Here is an 18,671-nt window from a genome sequence, read left to right on the forward strand (position 1 = left end):
TTTATTTTCGTATTTATTTTCTTATTATTTATTATTTTATTTATTTTATTTTCTTTTTCTTACTAAATATTCTCATTCAAATATGTAATTTTATTTTCCTAATTTTTAAATTATCTTTATAAGTTAACCACTATTGTAATTCCCCGTTTCTTGCTTGACTTCTTACTGTTGCTCTTCCTGTTTGCTCTGCAAACGCCCATTAAAATGTCGTTGTTACGTCAAAAGCGAATATCGTAACGTAAGCAAAGGCTTTGACAGCAGTCTAACAGCAACAGCAGCTATGTTAACAGCAATACGATACAGCACTCGCCCCAGGCATTAACAGCGCAATGTTAACGACGCTCTCTCCAATTGGAGAGCACCGCACACTCGCACACATACACAAGCGCATGTGACTTTGGTTGATGTGGAGAGGGGGTGTACTTATTGTATGAGTGCTGCTGCTAGCATATCACCTCGGCAGCGCTGCCGACACACACACACACACACGCCATCAACAAACGGTGCACCGTTACACACGTTTGCCCGTTCGCTTATATGCCCGCTGCCTGTTATTGGTGTATTGGTGACACTCACACGCATACACATATACAGTAAGGTAACGGCACAAACTACCACATAACAAAAACGCGCTCCGAGAGAGCAAACGAAATGAGTTGAGTGCGCTCTCTCTCTCTCTCTCTGTCGGTCTCTCGTGTATTTCTTTTTGTCTTACGCCTTTGTCGTGACATGGAAGCACCCTCACACACACACGCTTACGCACACACACACACACAGACAAACAACGAGCGAGCGTAGAATCAGTTGATGCTGTGCGGCAGAAAGTAGCAAACAGAAATGAACATAAAGCGTTAGTTGAATTCTAGACGTCGCGTCGGCCGCACACGCGCTGCTCCCCCACAGCGCAAAGCCAACGCATAGAACAACAAAAGCATTGACATCAAAAAACCGCCGAGTCGAAAACAGAAAGAAATAAAAAGTATCTCACAGATACGCCAAAACAAAACACGTTCTCACAGTGTTGTGCGCTCGGTTCGAAAAGTGCAAAAATGTTGAAAAATCACTAAAACCAAAATAAAAATTAAATAAATCCACAAAATATAGAAATTAAAATAATAAACCTCAATGGCCGCGACACGTGTGTGCTTAAGAAAATCACTCGCTTAAAACAAACTATCGAACAACACAACAAAAAAACGCTGGTGAATTGAATTGTACACAACAAACAAAAAATAAAAAACTAATTGTATTGTAAACCACAAAAAACGAAAAAAGCATTCCAATGTTGTCCTGTTTGGCGCCATCGTCTTCACGTTTTGGCCAAGAGGATAACATTATACAGCAGAGCATGCCATCGTCCACAGCCTTCTCCATGCAGTGTAAGTCCACAAACATTGAGATCAAGCCTCGCGATGACTCATCGAAATTGAATTGTCTAGAAATTCTGTTTGCATTATCAGCGCAATGCAATTGAACTTTGAAATTGAATGCGAGTTAGTGTATGTGTGTGTGTGTGTGTTTGCAAGTGTCTGTTGATTGCTTATGACTTGTCTTGTCTTCTCCCCAACCCCCCACACACACAACAATTCATTCAACTTTTTTGCAAAGCGCGCCAAAAACAAATCTGTTTCAATCGTCGCCTCGCCGCCATTTTCAAATCTTCGCTGTGTGGTCCCCAATTCGAAATTCACCTTAAAGGCGACACAGCAAAAAATAATACCAATAAAAAAAACACACAACACAGCAGAACAAAACGTCGATCGTTTACTGTGCTGTGCTGTGTGGCATCGGATTTCCATTTACCTCCTACGCAAAACGTTGAAGCCACTTCACAACGATCCACAACAACGTTCAGAATAAAGCAACATCGAGTTGAGAGCGATCAGCATGCCACATGCAGGCACAGTTTAATCACCTCCAGCTACAGTTTTGAAAATAAACACCTTTTAGTGCCCCGCACACTCAGTCACACACACACACACACACACACTCATACACTAATACATAAAGAGTTAGGGTCCTGTAATTGCAAGCCAGCAGAAAATTAAAAGATCTTAAAACAAAGTTCCATAAGACGACGTTTAAATGCTCTCTCTCTCTTTTAAACGATTATTATGATATGTTGGGGATTCTTTTAAGAAGTTTACGATCTAAAAACTATCTTAAAAAGTTGATCTGTAATATAGAAAAATATTACTTCTCTTTACAAACAGAGAAAGAATTATATTTTAAAGTGAATCCCTATTGGATTTAATTTAAAATTAATAATTCGAAATCAAAAAGAATTATATATTTGAATCAAATTGGGAATATAAATATAATATTAATAATTCTAAATCAAAAACAATCTTATTGTATATTGAAATACACAAAAATGTTGTCCTACATATTTTTTTACCTTCATAAAAAGAGTATGAAGATCGTCCTTAAAAAACTTTTAGAACGTTTCCTATACAATTATACATACATTCATTATATATTCACAACTAATGTAACTTCAATAAGGACTTAAGGATATATCCCAATTCTTCATAATACTTCAAATTACAACACAGAAAAAAATTAAAAAATTACTTCAAATTGAAACACATTCAAAATTGATTACAAAAAAAATCGTTCCTTCCTATTCTCAAAACTAGTCGATATATATCCAACTTATATCGATCGCGATAAAACTATCTCAAATCCAATACAGTTGCATTTGAGTTACACACAAAAAAAATCGTATCTTTGGCAAGGAAAACACTCTATAAAAAAGGTATTTCAAGCATCTCGAAACGTTGCTGAGGGTCGTCACTCAAAACTGGCAGGCTCAGATTGCATTTTACCTTTATTTTTGTATTTTCTTTCGATAAGACATTGTATGAGTTTCTTTTTCTTTCTTATTTTTTTGTTGCTGCTGTGTATTTTTGTTATACTTATATTGTTGATTATGCGGGTGCTTGAAGAGCTTTTTCTTTTTTTCGTCGACCAATTGCAAACGCATTCGAATTTGATTTGTTGGCAGCTGTTTGGCAGCCGTCGTTTATCTTTGGCTGTTTTGGCTGTAGTTGTAGCGGCAATCCGTAAGATACTTTCGCTTTGACGCAGGTAGAACACACCGACTACCACCGAAAATGGCAGCGAGTCAAGTGCAGGCGCCTCCTACAAAACCACAACAACGACAGCAACAAATATAAATGACACCACCATTCAAAAGAAAACCCCGACGATGAGGAGGAGAAAAACTCACCTGTGTGTTTGACATGCGCAACACACAGTGCAGGTAGCAAACAGTCGGCAACAGTCGCCATCTCAGTTGCGCAGCCATAAAAAAACCTGGTTAACCTGTTTTGGCCTTGTTTGACTTGGCCAACAACTTGGCTGGCAAATGGCAGCTTGTCGTTCTATTGATTGATTGATTGTGGTTTTTTTTGTTTCGTGTGGTTTGCGTTTCGTTTCGATTTTATCGTCATCGTCGCACTTTTAGTTATTGTTCAACACACACGCTTCACACACACACAAAGTTTTTATATGAAATGCCCGAACAGCCAATCAAAGTGTAAACAAAACATAAAACTGTCAGTGGGCGCAGCTCATCAACCGATTTTCCCCCTTCCGGCCCCTTCAAACTAAAGTGAAGGTGTTAACAAAATGCAACGCGGCAAGAAATTAATTTAATTTTCGGGGCGAAATTTCTTTAACTGGAAAAAGTGAAAACCGAAAATCGAAAATGAAAATGAGCTACAAATTTATGGCGCAATAACATTATAACCCACTGCCCACATGCCCTAAGACTTCTCCTCCCTCTCTCCCCTCCTCTGTCCCCTTCTCTGTCTCCCCTCTTTTCACTACACAAAGCGGTGACAATTAATAAGCAGCGCTAAACATACGGATTAATTGCACATGTTCACAGTCGAGTGTCGCGGCAACCACTGTATAGCATCATGCTAAGGCGAGGGCAGTTCCTAGAGTTCACTTCTTTATGTCACATTGTTCAGAGAACATCATAAAGCATTTCAAAATGTTTGATTTCTACGAAATTCTTGTTATTTATTATTAGAAATAACTAATACATCATTTATATAAAATTTCAGCGGGCTTCTTTTTTTGGTTTGTTTAGGAATTTAGTTTAGGAGAATTATATAATATTCAAATATTGAAATTTTCGGGCTTATTAATAAAAGTTCTATTAATGTAACTTTTACAATATATAATATTATCTTTTATTTTATTTATAAACTGTTTTAATAAAGCTTTCTATTATATTAGGTTCTATTATAAAGTTGTACAAATATTTTAAATCTAGTAAATATTTTCTTTTTAAGCATTCTATTATTTGTACAACATTTTATTTTCTTTGGCCCATCACTTTATTTTATTTGCTCATTAATCTTACAATAATCTTCAATAAATTTTGCATAAACTTTTTCGTGATTTATTTAAACGATCTAGTAAAGCTAATAAATAATAAAAAAACTATATATAGATTTATGCTTAGAAATTATTATGGGAACATTTTGAAATATTCCAAATAGAAATCAGGCATATAATTTATTTTTTTTCCATTCTACTTTCGCATGCAACTGCAGGAACATTTTTCGACACAACGTTTTTATAGTATTTTAATTAATTTTTGTAAAAGTGAGCACAGATTTAGTTGAGCATGAGATCTAAGAGGCGACTCTCGTCTTTCGTCTCTCGCAGCCCGAACAATAAATTATAATTTATGGGCATTTAAGTAGCGCCCTGTGTAAAGTGGGCAGCGGCAACTTGTTGTTGTTGTTGCTGTTGTTGTTGTTGTTAGCTGGATCGCTGGCTAAAAGCGAAGTAGACAGCGCAGCTAATCGATCGATCAGACAGACAGAAGAACACTGAGCACAGGTTGCCCCACATAAAAATGCTGCTGAAGATACAAACTATGTATAGACAGATAGATAGCTGGCTGAGATACAAATGTATCTCTGCTGTGTGTGTGAGTGTGTGTGCCTTTTTTCCGGTTGTTTGTTGTTGTCTGGGCCGCCTTTTGATGTCACTGGGCAGCTGCGACCGCGATGTGTATTAATCGCTGCTACATTGAAAACGCTGTTCGCTGTTTGCTGTTTGCTACCTTACGCTCTGCGAAACTCGTCTGGCTTTTTGGTTTTTGGGGCGTGCGTGTTTGTCGCGTTTCGAAATTGCTCCAAAATGTCATAAATCAAAATTTGGTAGAACAAGCAACAAACAAGCAATAGCAAAAGCAAAAGCAAAGAGCTCACACTGAAAAAACCTGTTCGTCTTTCTGTCTGTCGTCGTGTTATCACCTACACACAAATTATTTGGGTAACGCCCCCCAACCTGGCTGGCAGAGCTTTTAGTCTGCCTCGTGGCCACTAAATCAATGTTGAACGCTGTGCTAATTTCCCAATTTCCTCAGCGAAAAAGAGAAGAATGAAAGAAGACTATATGATTAAAGTGATTTTTGTCTTCACACTTTTAGACTCTGGAAACTGGAATGGGATTTTCTTTATATTATACTATAATTAGAAGATGCAAGCTATGTGACAAAGATAGCAAAGCAAATGTGTCGAGCTTAAATAAATAGATATTTTTAATTCACTTAATGCTTCTTACTTTTTCTGCTGGTCAACTTAATTATTCAGAATATGGTATTAGGAAATATGTTGTATTAATATTCCTTTAAATTCTCGTTACTTTCTCACACTTCAAAGTTAATTATTCTCGAATATATTTAAACTATCATCATTCTAAATTGTCTGAGCCATCTATCTAAACTAACTAAACAATATATGAATTCAAATCAATTTCATTTTCTTATTTTCTATCGCACATCAAAGTTAAACATTCTCTCTATAATTTGAATCTATCTATCTAAATTTTTTTGCAATTTAAATATATTTCATTTTCTTACATTTAATGTTCTTTGACAAGCATATTTAAATATGCTTTTTATAATTCAAATTTTCAGTCTTTCCTTTAAATTCTCCTCACTTTCCTTAAGTTCCACGTTCAATATTCTTTTAATTTTAAATACTAAATATTTAAATACACAATTTGTAATTTAAATGCTATTTCCTTTTTTAATATGAATAATACTCAATACAAAATTTCGATTCTCATTGCTTTCCTTAAATATCCTTTAAAAATGTGTCACACTTTATTATTTTAATTCAAAATATTTAAATATATATTCCTTTAAATTGTTTCAATATCCTTCGATCGGTTTTCACCTCATAGTGTCATTAATTTTTCTCTCTCTTTGTTTAGTTCTCTCGTTGCTGTTCATTAAGCAAACAAAATCCTTAAGGGGGCATATTTTCAACACACATTCAACGTGCGTCCAAAAACTTGCTCTATCATTTATCTATGCTGTCTTGACTTTGGCTTGAGTTTGAGTTGAGTTGAGTTTTCTTAAGGGGCAGCTAATTAATCATGTTGTGCCGTCAGTGAATGTCAGTTTTATATGCTGGTGCTGTCGGTGCTGCCATTTATATTTGCTACCTCTACTCCTCTCAGTTTGTTGACATACGTTCTTCGTTCGCATCGAAATTAAGCAAACTTTCGTTTAACTATTTGCAGCAAAATGATTAATATGCCGAAAAGCAAAGCCTAGACTCCAGACTGATCATATCTAAAAGGTGAAAGTTACGATATTTTATTGAAGCATTTGCTTTAAAGGCGCATTTCATTTTCAACTCAAGACAATAAATCAATGGGGCGGAATTACTTTGATATCCTTGCTTGCAACCTGCCGCAGCTTTGTGCAAATTATTTTGCCACATTTTGTACGTTTTGTGCCTCGCAAGTAAATTGTTTGCCAATATATTTTTTGTGTTTTTTGTTTCGGTGCTGCTTCTGCCTTTGTGCATACAATTGAAACAAAGATAACTTTGAAACAGTTGTAAAGTGAAAATTGCACGGAATGTGCCCAAACTCCTTTCCTCTTTCTCTCTCTGGGTTCCAAATGAAAATGCTGCCGAAAAAATGGCGTTACAGCTGTTGTTATATATATTTTTTTTTGTTGGTGTTGTTGGTGTGTTTTTTATTTGCTTATTTATTTAATGCCGGCCACACGACGAGACAACAGCGAAAAACGACAACATAAAGCAGCATCCAAAAAAATAAGTCGAGGCGCAAACAAAGCGAACGCGGCCAAAACCAAAAGGTGTAGCCAAAGGGCATTGCAAAATTGCAGTCGAAGAGGAGTAGGAGAGGAGGCTGAAGAGAAGGGGAAGCAAGGGGCAGGGGCAACACTCGCTGGTTGCACAGTTGTTACGGGTGGTTGGAGTCGATATTCAAACTGCTCTTAACGGATGCCAGGCACAATTTAACATGTAAACGATTTTTGTTAACTGCTCGCTGAGCTGAGCTCGTAGAGGAAAGAGGAATGAGAGGGGGAAAGAGGTAGCAAGAGGGGGGGCAACGTGGGGGCACCCATGAAGTGCTTTGGCTTCGCATTGGTTACACTCTGATTGCCGTTCAATCGCAATAAATTTCGCACAATTGCACAATAATTGTTAAAAGTTTAAATAAACAATACGAAAAAAAATAGGCACAACAATTGCACGAACCACAGCAACAACAACAACAACTACAACAAAAAGGAAGTTGCAACTGTAAAAAAAAAAAAAAACATTTGTATTTGGTTTTGGCAAGCGCTCAATTTATTATGTGCTCGAATATCAATTAGCCAAACAATTTGCATTGCATTTTAAATAGTTGTCATTAATTTAATGCAGATTTAGTTAGCAGCAATTTATGCGATTATTTATTATTGTTTTCATGTGTGAATATTTGTTGAATTATGAGCACAAAGCAGAGTAGAAATTAGCTACAAATATGGAGATAAATAATGCAGGTTGAGTAAAGGTTGTGACTAAGCTTTTAATGGGAAATTAAATGTATTTTCTTCTAGGAATTAATAGGCACAGTTGTGATTCAGCTGACCTATTTATTGACTTGTTTTATTAAGTGGATAAAGGCACATTAAGAAACGAATATACTTAAGAAATTTGAATGTAATTTATTCAATATTTTACTAAAAAAGGAAACACCAAAAGCATTAAGAACTTCTAGTTTAATACTTGACTATAAAAATAATCCCAAAGAACTTATTAAACTTGCAGTTAATTGAATATTTCAACACAACAAAATGTTAGCTTTTTTTAATTGTAGATTTAATCTTAAAGCTTTTCTAATTATATTAAATAATTTACCTATTTAAATCTGTGACATTTTCTTATATAAATTTCACTTTAAACAGAACCCAAACAACTTATTTAATTTCCAGTCTTAACACATTTAACACATAACTAATATACCTTTTCTAAATTGTAACTTCTTCTAAAAACTTTTCAAATTATTCAACTAATTTACCTTTTTGAATTCTCACACTTTTTAAGTACTTTTTAATGTTCTAAGTATTTGAAATTGAATCTTTTGCATTCACAATTTAATTATGTACCTTGTCAAGCGTTCTATTCTCAGCTATTACATCTTCTCTAGTCATAGATACTTTCTCTTTGAGATCACTTTACTTTGGCATACAAAAAATCAAGCGAAATTTATTCGTACAACTTTATCTATATATATATTCATACACCTTGTCGAGCAATCTATTCTCAGACAAATTGCATTCGCTCTATAAGTAGTTGATAGTTTTTTGCCTAATTGCTGGCTGCAAAAAGCGACAAGCAGACGCCTACGCAGCACCAGATGAAGTTGCAGTCGCAGTTGCAGTTGCTGCAGATATTTTCAAGGTAAAACACAAAAATAGGTTGGAACTTGCAGACAACAACAAAACACACACACATGACTCTGACAGAGGACACACATATGCCCCAGCAGCAACATCAGCAACAGCAACAGCAGCAGGAGTCGAACTACGTTCGGTGATGGACACGGCTCGGTTGGCTATTAAAATTTCACACTCAGCAAAGCAAATGCTACAAATAAAATCAACGTGGCAGCAACAGCAACGCGCTGCACAAATAAATACAAAACTAAAAGGGCAAAAACTCCCTTTTTGCTCTCTCTTTCACTCTCTTGCGTCTTTCAGCCTCGTCTGTCGTATGCATTTCTATTTATAGTGAGAGGCAACGCAGAGTGTACTCGATTTTTGTGTACGTGTGTGTGTGGCTGCCACCTTTGGCATTGCCATCGCCATTGGCACTTGAGAGGCACAGTTGCACACTCTTTTACCTAAGCCACCTTTTGTGGCATGCTGCATGATGCATGTACCTCACTCTCTCTCTCCTGCTCATCGTGCTGCACCTTTAAGTGCCCTTTTTTGTTCCCAGTTCCAAATTTAGCACGCCTTCGACGATTATTACTTAGCATTCGTCTGAGTCTGAGTCTGTCTCTGCCGGGCATATGGCTTTCATATGCGCATCTCTCAAGTGCCCCACTTGAGAACTCTACTAATATCTAAACGAGTATGCGATTCACTGACTGACTGACTGACTGACTGATTGGCTGCTTGACTGATTGACTGACTCTGGAATGTAGAAGAGTTTCTTTCGATATAAACTTTCGCACGATTTGCAATCACAATCGGCATTTCATACACCTAAACAAATTGAACCTTCCCACAGGTTTCACATTTGCAAAGCCAATTGAATCGTTTCCAATTTGTGTGTGGAGGTGTCATTTACATCGACTCAACTGGACTCGACGAGTCGCCTCGCTTTGCCTCGCTTCGATAGACTCGACGACACGCAATTAGCTCAACTTTTGTGTGTGTTTATTGTCGAGTGCCATTTGCAGCTAATTTCATTGAAATTTATTTAATAAATATGCTAAAAACGTCACGAGACTGCAACTGAATGCAACATCAGCAGCCACAACACAAGAGTTCCGTTCAGTCTGTTTATAATTAAGTGCTAAAATTTATGTTTATATATTTATTTACACTAACTAAAAAAAAAAAAAATACAATACTTTGTATGTCTAGCTTGGGTAGAACGAAGTTTAGATACTCTTTAAAATACTAAAGGAAAAATATATTGAATTAAATTCTACTCTAAAATAAATTGAAATACTTATAGTATACCAAAATATGAAAGTTATATCTGTATTTTTCTTTAATCTTTTCATAATTTTAATTTCTATAATCTAATTTCCTTTATATCTTTCAATAATCAAAGCATATTTCAAGTCTCCGGCAATTTAATTTACTTCTTGAATAAAAATATTGCGATAATCATTTCACTATGCAAAATTTCCTTCAATTAAAGTTCATAAAGATATGTATTTATATTTCTACAATCAATTTATGTTTTATATAATATTTACTACAATTCAATTTTTAATATCAACTATGACAAATTCAAATATTATGATGACAAATTCTTAAGTTCTTTTTTCCTTAGTTTTTAAATCAATCTCTTTCTCCAAGAAATATCAAAAATTAGCTGACACACACTTTTTCTCAATTAAATTTAATTTAATATTTTCTACACTTGACTTTCCTTCTACAACTTTATAACATATTCATAATACTCTCACTTAAGAGTATAAAACACCGACTGTCATTGAAAAAGGCGCCACCTGTCGGCCATTTGTCTGCAACTGCGTCAGCGCTTTTTTTCTTCAAATTATTATTTGTTTTTTTTTTCTTGCGTTCATTCTTTCTTTAAAGACACGCTAGAGCAACAACAATTAAACAATTAGACAACTCACAAGTAGCAACAAATTCCCTTCACCTGAGTTGGAAAATCTAAAAGAATATATATATATATAGAATATATACTCGCACATAGAAAGAAATGTCATCGGTTTACATTTCGCTCGGAGTGGTTTGACAAGCGCCTGTCATTGAAATATTAAAAACACTTTAAAAACTGACAACCAAATGAGCATGAGAAATGCCCCGCAGATCTTTGAGCAGGTAAAACTGTCCGTCTGCAACCGCCGCCCATAAATTAAACGTGAAAATCATTTTCTCTCGATCTCTCAAGAAAAACAAAAAAAGAAGAAAGGGAAAAAAGTAAATATAATGATGGCAAAACGCGAATGAAACGAAATAAATAAATTTGCATTAACCGAGCTTAGCTGAAAAATGTCTGGCTAATAAAAGTTGGCAATAAAAAGCACATAAAATTAGTGCGGAGGCACACCAAACTACACACATACATATGTAGATACGCAGATACAGATACAAAACGCACACAAGATACAAATGTATCTGTCGCCTTGCACGTTAGCACAAATGTATTTTTTATTGATTTTCGCTGTCATCTGCCGCGCTTTCTTCTCACATCTCTTCTTCCCCGTATCTCACAACATATTATTTATAATAATGTGCCCCTTCCCCGGCCCCCCGGGTTGCGTCTTTAAACTATTTGTGGCCGCGCGTGTTGCCCGCTGGAGGTGGCACAGGTGAAAAACTGAGGCAGCAGCATTCAACATTGACACCAATTCCCTTGGCTGTTGGGCAACTGAGGAACATATAGTTTATTATTATTATTATTATTTTTATTCCATTCAGTTTTGTTTGTTGGCAAAACGTGTGGCATAAATTGTCAACAGCATGGCTGTCAAAATATTTTTGCGCCTTTGCAACAATCTGTCAACGTTCTTTCCAACATAATTCGTGGCCTGTAGTAAAGCACATAAATGCTGGCATTTTTATATCTAATGGCATTATAATTTGTACCCAAATTAAATGTTGATTAACAGCGCACTGTTAATGTGGTGTTCGTCTTGTTGGCAGCTGATAAAATCGGATAAATACAAAGAAAAACATATAAACATATTATAAATAACATTTCACTTTTACAACTATAAAGATTTGCTTTGCTTGCTGCATTGTGTTAATGTTGCTAAGAGCATGCTGTTAACTCAATGTTAAAGAAATGTTAGTTAACTGCTAAAGTGTTAATGTGCTGTTCATCTTGTTGGCAGCTGATAAAAAACAAATCGGAGAAAAACAAAGAAAAACATAAAACATATATTTATATAAATAAAATTTCACTTTTACAACTATAAAGATTTGCTTTATGTGCTACATTATGTTAATGCTGCTGTTAACTCAATGTTAAAGAAATGTTAGTTAACAGCGCAAGCTTTAATGTGATAAATTCAAAAGAAAATAGAAATATACTTTATACTATCATAAATCTTTACTTTAACTGCCACATTATAATATATCATATCATGTTAACTCAATGTTAAAGAAATGTTAGTAAACTTACGAAAGTTTTAATTTGTTCATCTTATTGGCAGTTGCTTAAAATCAAAACCATATAAAACTATATTTTATACAACCCTAAATATTCACTTTAACTGCTTTATAATTATATATTATATATTATTATATATCATACTGTTAACTTAATGTTAACTCCATGTTAACTTTCTAACAGAAGCTAAAATGAAATTATAACAACTTGAATCAATTGAAATTGAACAGTTTGACAAGATTAAGCTCCCCTCTTTAATGCTAACATTATATTTTCATATGATACGCACTTCAAATGCTATATATATCACTCGTATCTTTCTATCAATCAAGTTCAATTGGGCTGCGTTAAGCGCCAAATAGTTGTGCCACCAAATAGCAACAGGGCAGCAGCAACATCAGCAATAACAATTGCAGAGTAAACAAACAGAGCAAACATTTGATGCGGCTATCAAAATTCGTTATTTGTTATTCGGGTTCGCACAAATTGAAATTAATTTGCGGACAGTTTCAATATTTCAATACCGTTTACATACTCAGTCACATATCTATAAAAAAAAAAACCGAGATGACAAAGACACAAAAACAACAACAACAACAACAATGTGAAAAAGGCAACGTAAAAAGTGTAAAAATGAAACGGCTTTTTCCACGTTGCGTTAATAATTTCTGTTATGAAAAATTGATTGAACTAAATGAGCTGGTGACACACTTGTTGAGTGTTGAATGTTGAGTGTTGAATGAGTCTGAGTGTGTCTCCCTCTCTCTCCATCTCTCCCTCCCCCCTTTCATAATGATCATGATCATCAGCATGGCTGATGAAAAGAGTCATAAAATGTGTTTGGTGTTTCAGCAGAATTTTTTTTAATAACTTGCATATTTTATTAAGCTGAGCGACTGCGAGACAGATTCATTTAATAAAAAGCGTCATTAAACTGGCAACAAGAAATAAATTTTCACCCAAAAAAACACAGAGAAATTATTAAGTTGAAACCATTTTAAAAGCCGTCGTGTGCTGTAATACCAACTGAACGACAGCTGTTTGCTTTTTATGGTATTTAAAATGGGGCAGCGTTGATCCAATTAGAAGCGATTAGAAGGTGAAGAAGACTTGCAACAGTTGCAAGAGTCAAAGCAAAGCAAATGCGGGCTGAGAAAATTGACGACCCGCATTCAATGCGCTGAGACACAAATCAAACTGTATCTGAATCAATTAACAATGTAATATCAATAAAAAAAAAGAATTCTGAAATAAAAGCGAAAGTGAAAATTGAACACGTTGAACTTTGCTTGATTGAAAGAAGTAAAAGATATAGTAGCTTAAAGGTATGACTATTTATTCGTATTAATAAAGATAGATATGTATATATATAAGAGAGTGAGATAGAAATGAAAGCTATGACTGTGCCCCTATGAGCGCCGCTGTCTGCAGGCGGTTAATTGGCTTAAATTAAGGTAGCGATCAAATAGCAACAACAGCAATAAACTGAACAACAACAATGAGCTGGCATTGTCAGCTTCATACATACATATATACAGACAGAGCAAAGTGAATCGAAGTGAAGCGAAGCCAGGCGAGCGTGCAACTCCATTTTGTACCTTGGCGGCAGCTACAACAAAGTTGCTTATTTACCAAAGCGAACAGACAGCGGCCATAAGTGTTTCACACACACACACACACATACGTAGTAAATGACTGTGCATATGTATGTGTGTGTATATAGCAATTGGCTGACCCTCGGCATCGACATCAGCATCGCCAGCGACGTCGTCATTGAACAAAGCAATCTTCAAGATACTTTTGCTGCTTGTGGTTGCTGCTTCGACTGTTCTTGCTGCTGTTGTTGTTGTTGCTGCTATTGTTGTTGTTGCTATGGCATTCGTTCACGTTCTTTATGATCTCCCTTTTCGCATGCTTGAACGCTTTTTTGAACTGATTAAGTCGACTCTTCAACCAGTTTTCAGTATGTGTATCTCGGACTCTGTGTGTTGTGTATCCTCAACTGTGTGTATCTTTAGGTATTTCTGTGTGTGTTTGTGTGTGTGTGAAAACCAGTTCCACTCTTTTTTATATTTCTTGGGTTATTTTTTGTTTTTTTTGCTTTTGATTGGCGCATGAGATCATCGCCTTTTACGTGGAAACGTTGCGTGAAGGCAACGCCAACAGCAACAGCAACAGCAACAGCGATGGCAACCACAAAAGCCAATAAACCATATGCGGGGAAGGGGGCAAAGAGAGGTACGGGGAGTGGAGCATGGGCAAGGGCGCGGTGCGATCCACGTTGAAGTTGATTTGCCACGAAATTAAAGTTGATCTTTGAGCCGCAGTCGCAGTTGAAAACGCTGCCTGCCACACGGCATCATTATAAGTGTGTGTTTGTGTGTGTGTGGCATTCCATTGAAGTTGTTGTTTGGCTTATCGCTCGCTGCAGATCTGGCAGTTAATTTGTTTTCATTAAAAATGCGAAACACTGGCAAATTTTGTTGTATACTAAAAACTTTGTTTCACTTTCTTACAGTTCCCTCTTTGGCGTCCACTTTGCACCACCATCAAGCACACAGCAAGCCCAGCAATGTGGCTGCCAGCGAAGAGCATGCCACGCATGCAACCAGCGCCACAGCGAATGCCGCAGATGACTATTTGGTCAAGTGCACGCAGTGCCACAAACGCTTCAATGAGTTTCAGGTAAGCAGTCTTTAAAAATACTTATAAATAAGTAGTTATAATAGTTATTTCAATGAAAATAAAGTAATAATATCGTCAAACGCGCTACAGCCTCCCAGCTACTACCGTATAAATTTGCGATCGTATTTCAGTGAAGAAGTCAGTCAATAACTTTATTTGTATAGTTCAGAATTACCTTGAAATTTCTATTACAGTTTTACAATTTAATTTATATACTATAAATGGAACACGAGCAACTCCCAGCTACTACCGTTTGGGTTTTATGCTAAGAGTTCAGTTAGTGAATCATTCGGAATAAAGCATTTCACATTACTTTGCTTTCCTTTAAATTACTATAAGAGTTTCTTCAATATAATTTCAATTGAATTTAAGTAAATAGAAAACTTGCAACTCCTAGCTACTACCGTAAAAGCTGTGCGTTTATATTTCAGTGAACATAACAGTCAGTCAGGAACAAGTACCTTATTTGGAATGTTTACTATTACGTTGAAATTCCAATTAGAGTTTTACATTTTAATTGAAATACCATAAATAGAATAAGAGCAACTGCTAGCTACTACCGTGTGGGCTGTGTGCTAATAGTTCAGTCAGTAAATCATTCAACACAAAGACTTTTATAGAAATTTTAGAACATTATCGTAAGCATGATAAGTTACTATCAAAGTTTCTTCAATAGAATTTAAAAGTAACCTATCAACTCCTAGCTACTACCTTTTTAAACGTGTTATGATAATTCACTGAACAAATCAATCAGAACAAACTAGAACAGAAAATAAATAAAGTAACGATTTCTAACTCTAACTCTTTCTTTTCCCCTTTCTTCCTTTACCCCCTCTGCAGTCCCTCAGCGAGCACATTGCCCGTGAGCATCCGCACGACAAGCTCAACTATGAGCCACTGCGTCAAGCTGGCGCTGCGCAGCCCGAGAGCGATGCCGAGGAGGATGAGCAAAGCAATTTGAGCAGCAGCAGTCGACGCTACAACAAATCGCCCTCAAATAACAACAACAACAACATTGAGACAGCCAAAAATCAAAACAACAGCAGCCAACAGCAATTGACATCGCCGCTCTGCTCACCTGTTGCCCAAGCACAGCAACAGCAGCAGCCACCGCCGCCGCCCAGCGATCTCTTTGCCCATCTGCCGCATCCTCCGCCACAGTTGCCCGCACATTTGCATGCCCAATTCATGGCCGCCGCCGCCTTGGCCATGCAATCGGCACGCTCCGCCAGCTCACCCAGCCACCCGCTACACCATCACCAGCAACACCAACAGCAACAGCAGCAACACCATCAGCAGCAGCAGCAACAACAGTTGCCACAGCAAGCTGGACAGCTGTTGTTGCCGCCACCGCAAACGGGCAGCAACAGCAGCGTGGGCAGCAATTCAGCCTATGAACTGGATCTGAGTGCGCCACGTTCAACCTCGAGTCCGGGCTCGACAACGGGCGATCTCAGCGCTGCCTTTCCCTGCATGCAATGCACAGCGGCGTTTGCCACACGCGAGCAACTCGAACAACATCAGCTGCTGCACTCGCCCACAGGACAGCAGACGACACAGAATGTGGCACAGGTAAGCAAAGTTTTCAAATATTTCGATTATTTAAGAGCAACTCCTAGCTACTACCGTTTGAGCTGCGCGATATTTCAATGAATTAGTCAGTCAAAATGCACAACGAACTTTATTTATATAGTTTAGTGTTGCATAGAAGATTCACTTAAAGTTTAATTTATGTAATATCAAAAGAAACTAGCAACTCCTAGCTACTACCTTTTGGATTACAAGTTGAAAGTTTACGCAATCAGAACAAAAATTGTTATTTTTTTAAGTTTTAATAAAAGTTCATACTAATTTAAAGATATTTAAGTCAATTTATAATAAAACTAGCAACTCCCAGCTACTACCGTTTAAACTAGACGTTGATATTTCAGTGAATAAGTTAATCAGAAAGCACAAAGAACTTTATTTATATAGTTTAGTGTTACCTTGAAGGTTATATTCAAGTTTCATTTACATATTATATGTAATATGTAAAAGAAACTAGCAACTCCTAGGTAGTACTACCGTTCAGTGCGTAAGTTAGTCAGTCAGCACAGTGACTCAGTAAAATTCTGCGCAGCTGATTAAAAATAAAAAGTCGCTTTCTTTATAAGAAGACGCACTTGTTGTGAGCGGGTTTAAAGTTCATGATCGTCAAGTTGTTTGTTGCTCTTTGATCAACACAATGCGCAGTCATTGTTTAGCCTTTTAAGCAGTGCGAAGCATTAATGAAAAAAATACAAGAATATGACAAGTTGTTGGCAGGCTGTTAAAGGCAGCTTGAGCTTACGTGAATCTATAAATCCGTCTGCCCGTCTGTCCGCCAGCTTACAATTCTCTATCTCCAAATCTAAAAGAGCCAGAACTATAAAATTTGTTTAACTTGCTCTGGAAGTCCCTTCGCATATTTGGTTTATGTTTAAACAGAGTCAAGCCTTTAAAAATTCCCCAGAGAGCGATTAAAGTTTGAAACTACGTCACACATGATTAATACCTTATATACAAACCAAAAAATGTAGTTATGCAAAAACAATTTATGAGCCAGTATCTTACTTGTTGTGCCTGGCTGTGCTTACGGGAAGTGGGCAACGATAACAAAACAAAAAAGCACAAAACAAAATAAAGATGAAGAAAATACAAAAAAATAAAAATACCCAAAGCCAACCTTATGAATGTGCCCACGTTTCCTGTTGACACAATATGAATTTGTTGTTGTATTTTTTTTTATTATTGTTGTATTTCATACATGGTAAATGCGACAATATATCGACAACAAATGAGAAAATAATTAAGTGCAGATAACTAATACAATGTAACGTAGCCTTTCATTACTTTTCGATTTCTGTTTTTTTTTGTATTACTCGTTTTTCTTTCTTTTTTCTGTGAGGAGATAACAAATTATTTATGCTTGAGGTTTTCCTGCGCTCAAGAGGTTTTCTTAAAGCATTGTTTTCAACATGCTTACGTAAAGTTTATCAGCAGCAACAAACGGCGACAACAACAACAACAACAACAACTATAAACTATGATAAGCAACACCGTCATAATAAAAAACTGAAACAAAAACTGGCATTAAATAAAACGTAGGCGTTTACCAAAGCACACACAAGCAAAATAAACCCAATGACGAAGAAGAAGAAGCAGAGAAAAAAAGTAGGAAAGAAAAAAAAAAGTATTATCAGGGGAGCATTGAAGGAGCGCGCAAGAGCGAGACAGCGCTAGCGTGCCTCTGTCACACAGTGAGAGCCTATCATAAAGACTTTCCAAAGACGTCAGACTGAGCGGAAGAGAGAGAGAGAGCGAGAGAGAGAGCAAACGAGAGTGAGTGAGTGAGTGAATCTCGAGTCGTGGCGTAGTCATAATACTTCTGGGTTGGGGATCTGTCAGTCACACGCTCGTAACTCCCAATTGTGCAGTTGTTTTTTCTACTTCTTCTCTTGCCCCGTGTGATAAGGCATTAAAAGAAATGTTGCTACAGGCAGCCAGCTGATAAGACACACACACACATACATACAGTAACACTTACAGCCTACCCACACTTTTAGTCTGAACAATAAAAAAACACACAGAAAGAAAAAAGAAGAAACTGGTCTGCCTCAGACTCCAGCGATAAGCAAGTGCGTTGTATTTGAGGGAGGCAACAGAGGCACACACATGTAATACACACACATACACACATGTAATACTCACACACACACACACACATGTAATACACACTTCCTCACTCTCTCCCACACTTGCACCTTTTGGGCCCAGCCAGCGGCTATTAAAGCCACATAAATTATA

At 36.6% G+C, this 18,671-nt stretch overlaps 1 protein-coding gene across 1 annotated transcript in view; it reads left to right on the forward strand.

The window, feature by feature from the left end:
* The first annotated feature begins 857 nt into the window (after positions 1 to 857).
* Positions 858 to 18,671, forward strand: part of LOC133835606 (zinc finger protein 1) — a 29,587-nt gene continuing 11,773 nt past the window's right edge. The window contains exons 1-3 of the mRNA XM_062265614.1: positions 858 to 1,379; positions 14,680 to 14,846; positions 15,687 to 16,418. Coding sequence (XP_062121598.1) covers positions 1,283 to 1,379; positions 14,680 to 14,846; positions 15,687 to 16,418 — 996 coding nt within the window. The 5' untranslated portion in view covers positions 858 to 1,282. The remainder of the gene's footprint in view (positions 1,380 to 14,679; positions 14,847 to 15,686; positions 16,419 to 18,671) is intronic.

The sequence above is a fragment of the Drosophila sulfurigaster genome, chromosome 2R, assembly GCF_023558435.1.
Source record: "Drosophila sulfurigaster albostrigata strain 15112-1811.04 chromosome 2R, ASM2355843v2, whole genome shotgun sequence".
Classification (NCBI taxonomy): Eukaryota; Metazoa; Arthropoda; class Insecta; order Diptera; family Drosophilidae; genus Drosophila; species Drosophila sulfurigaster.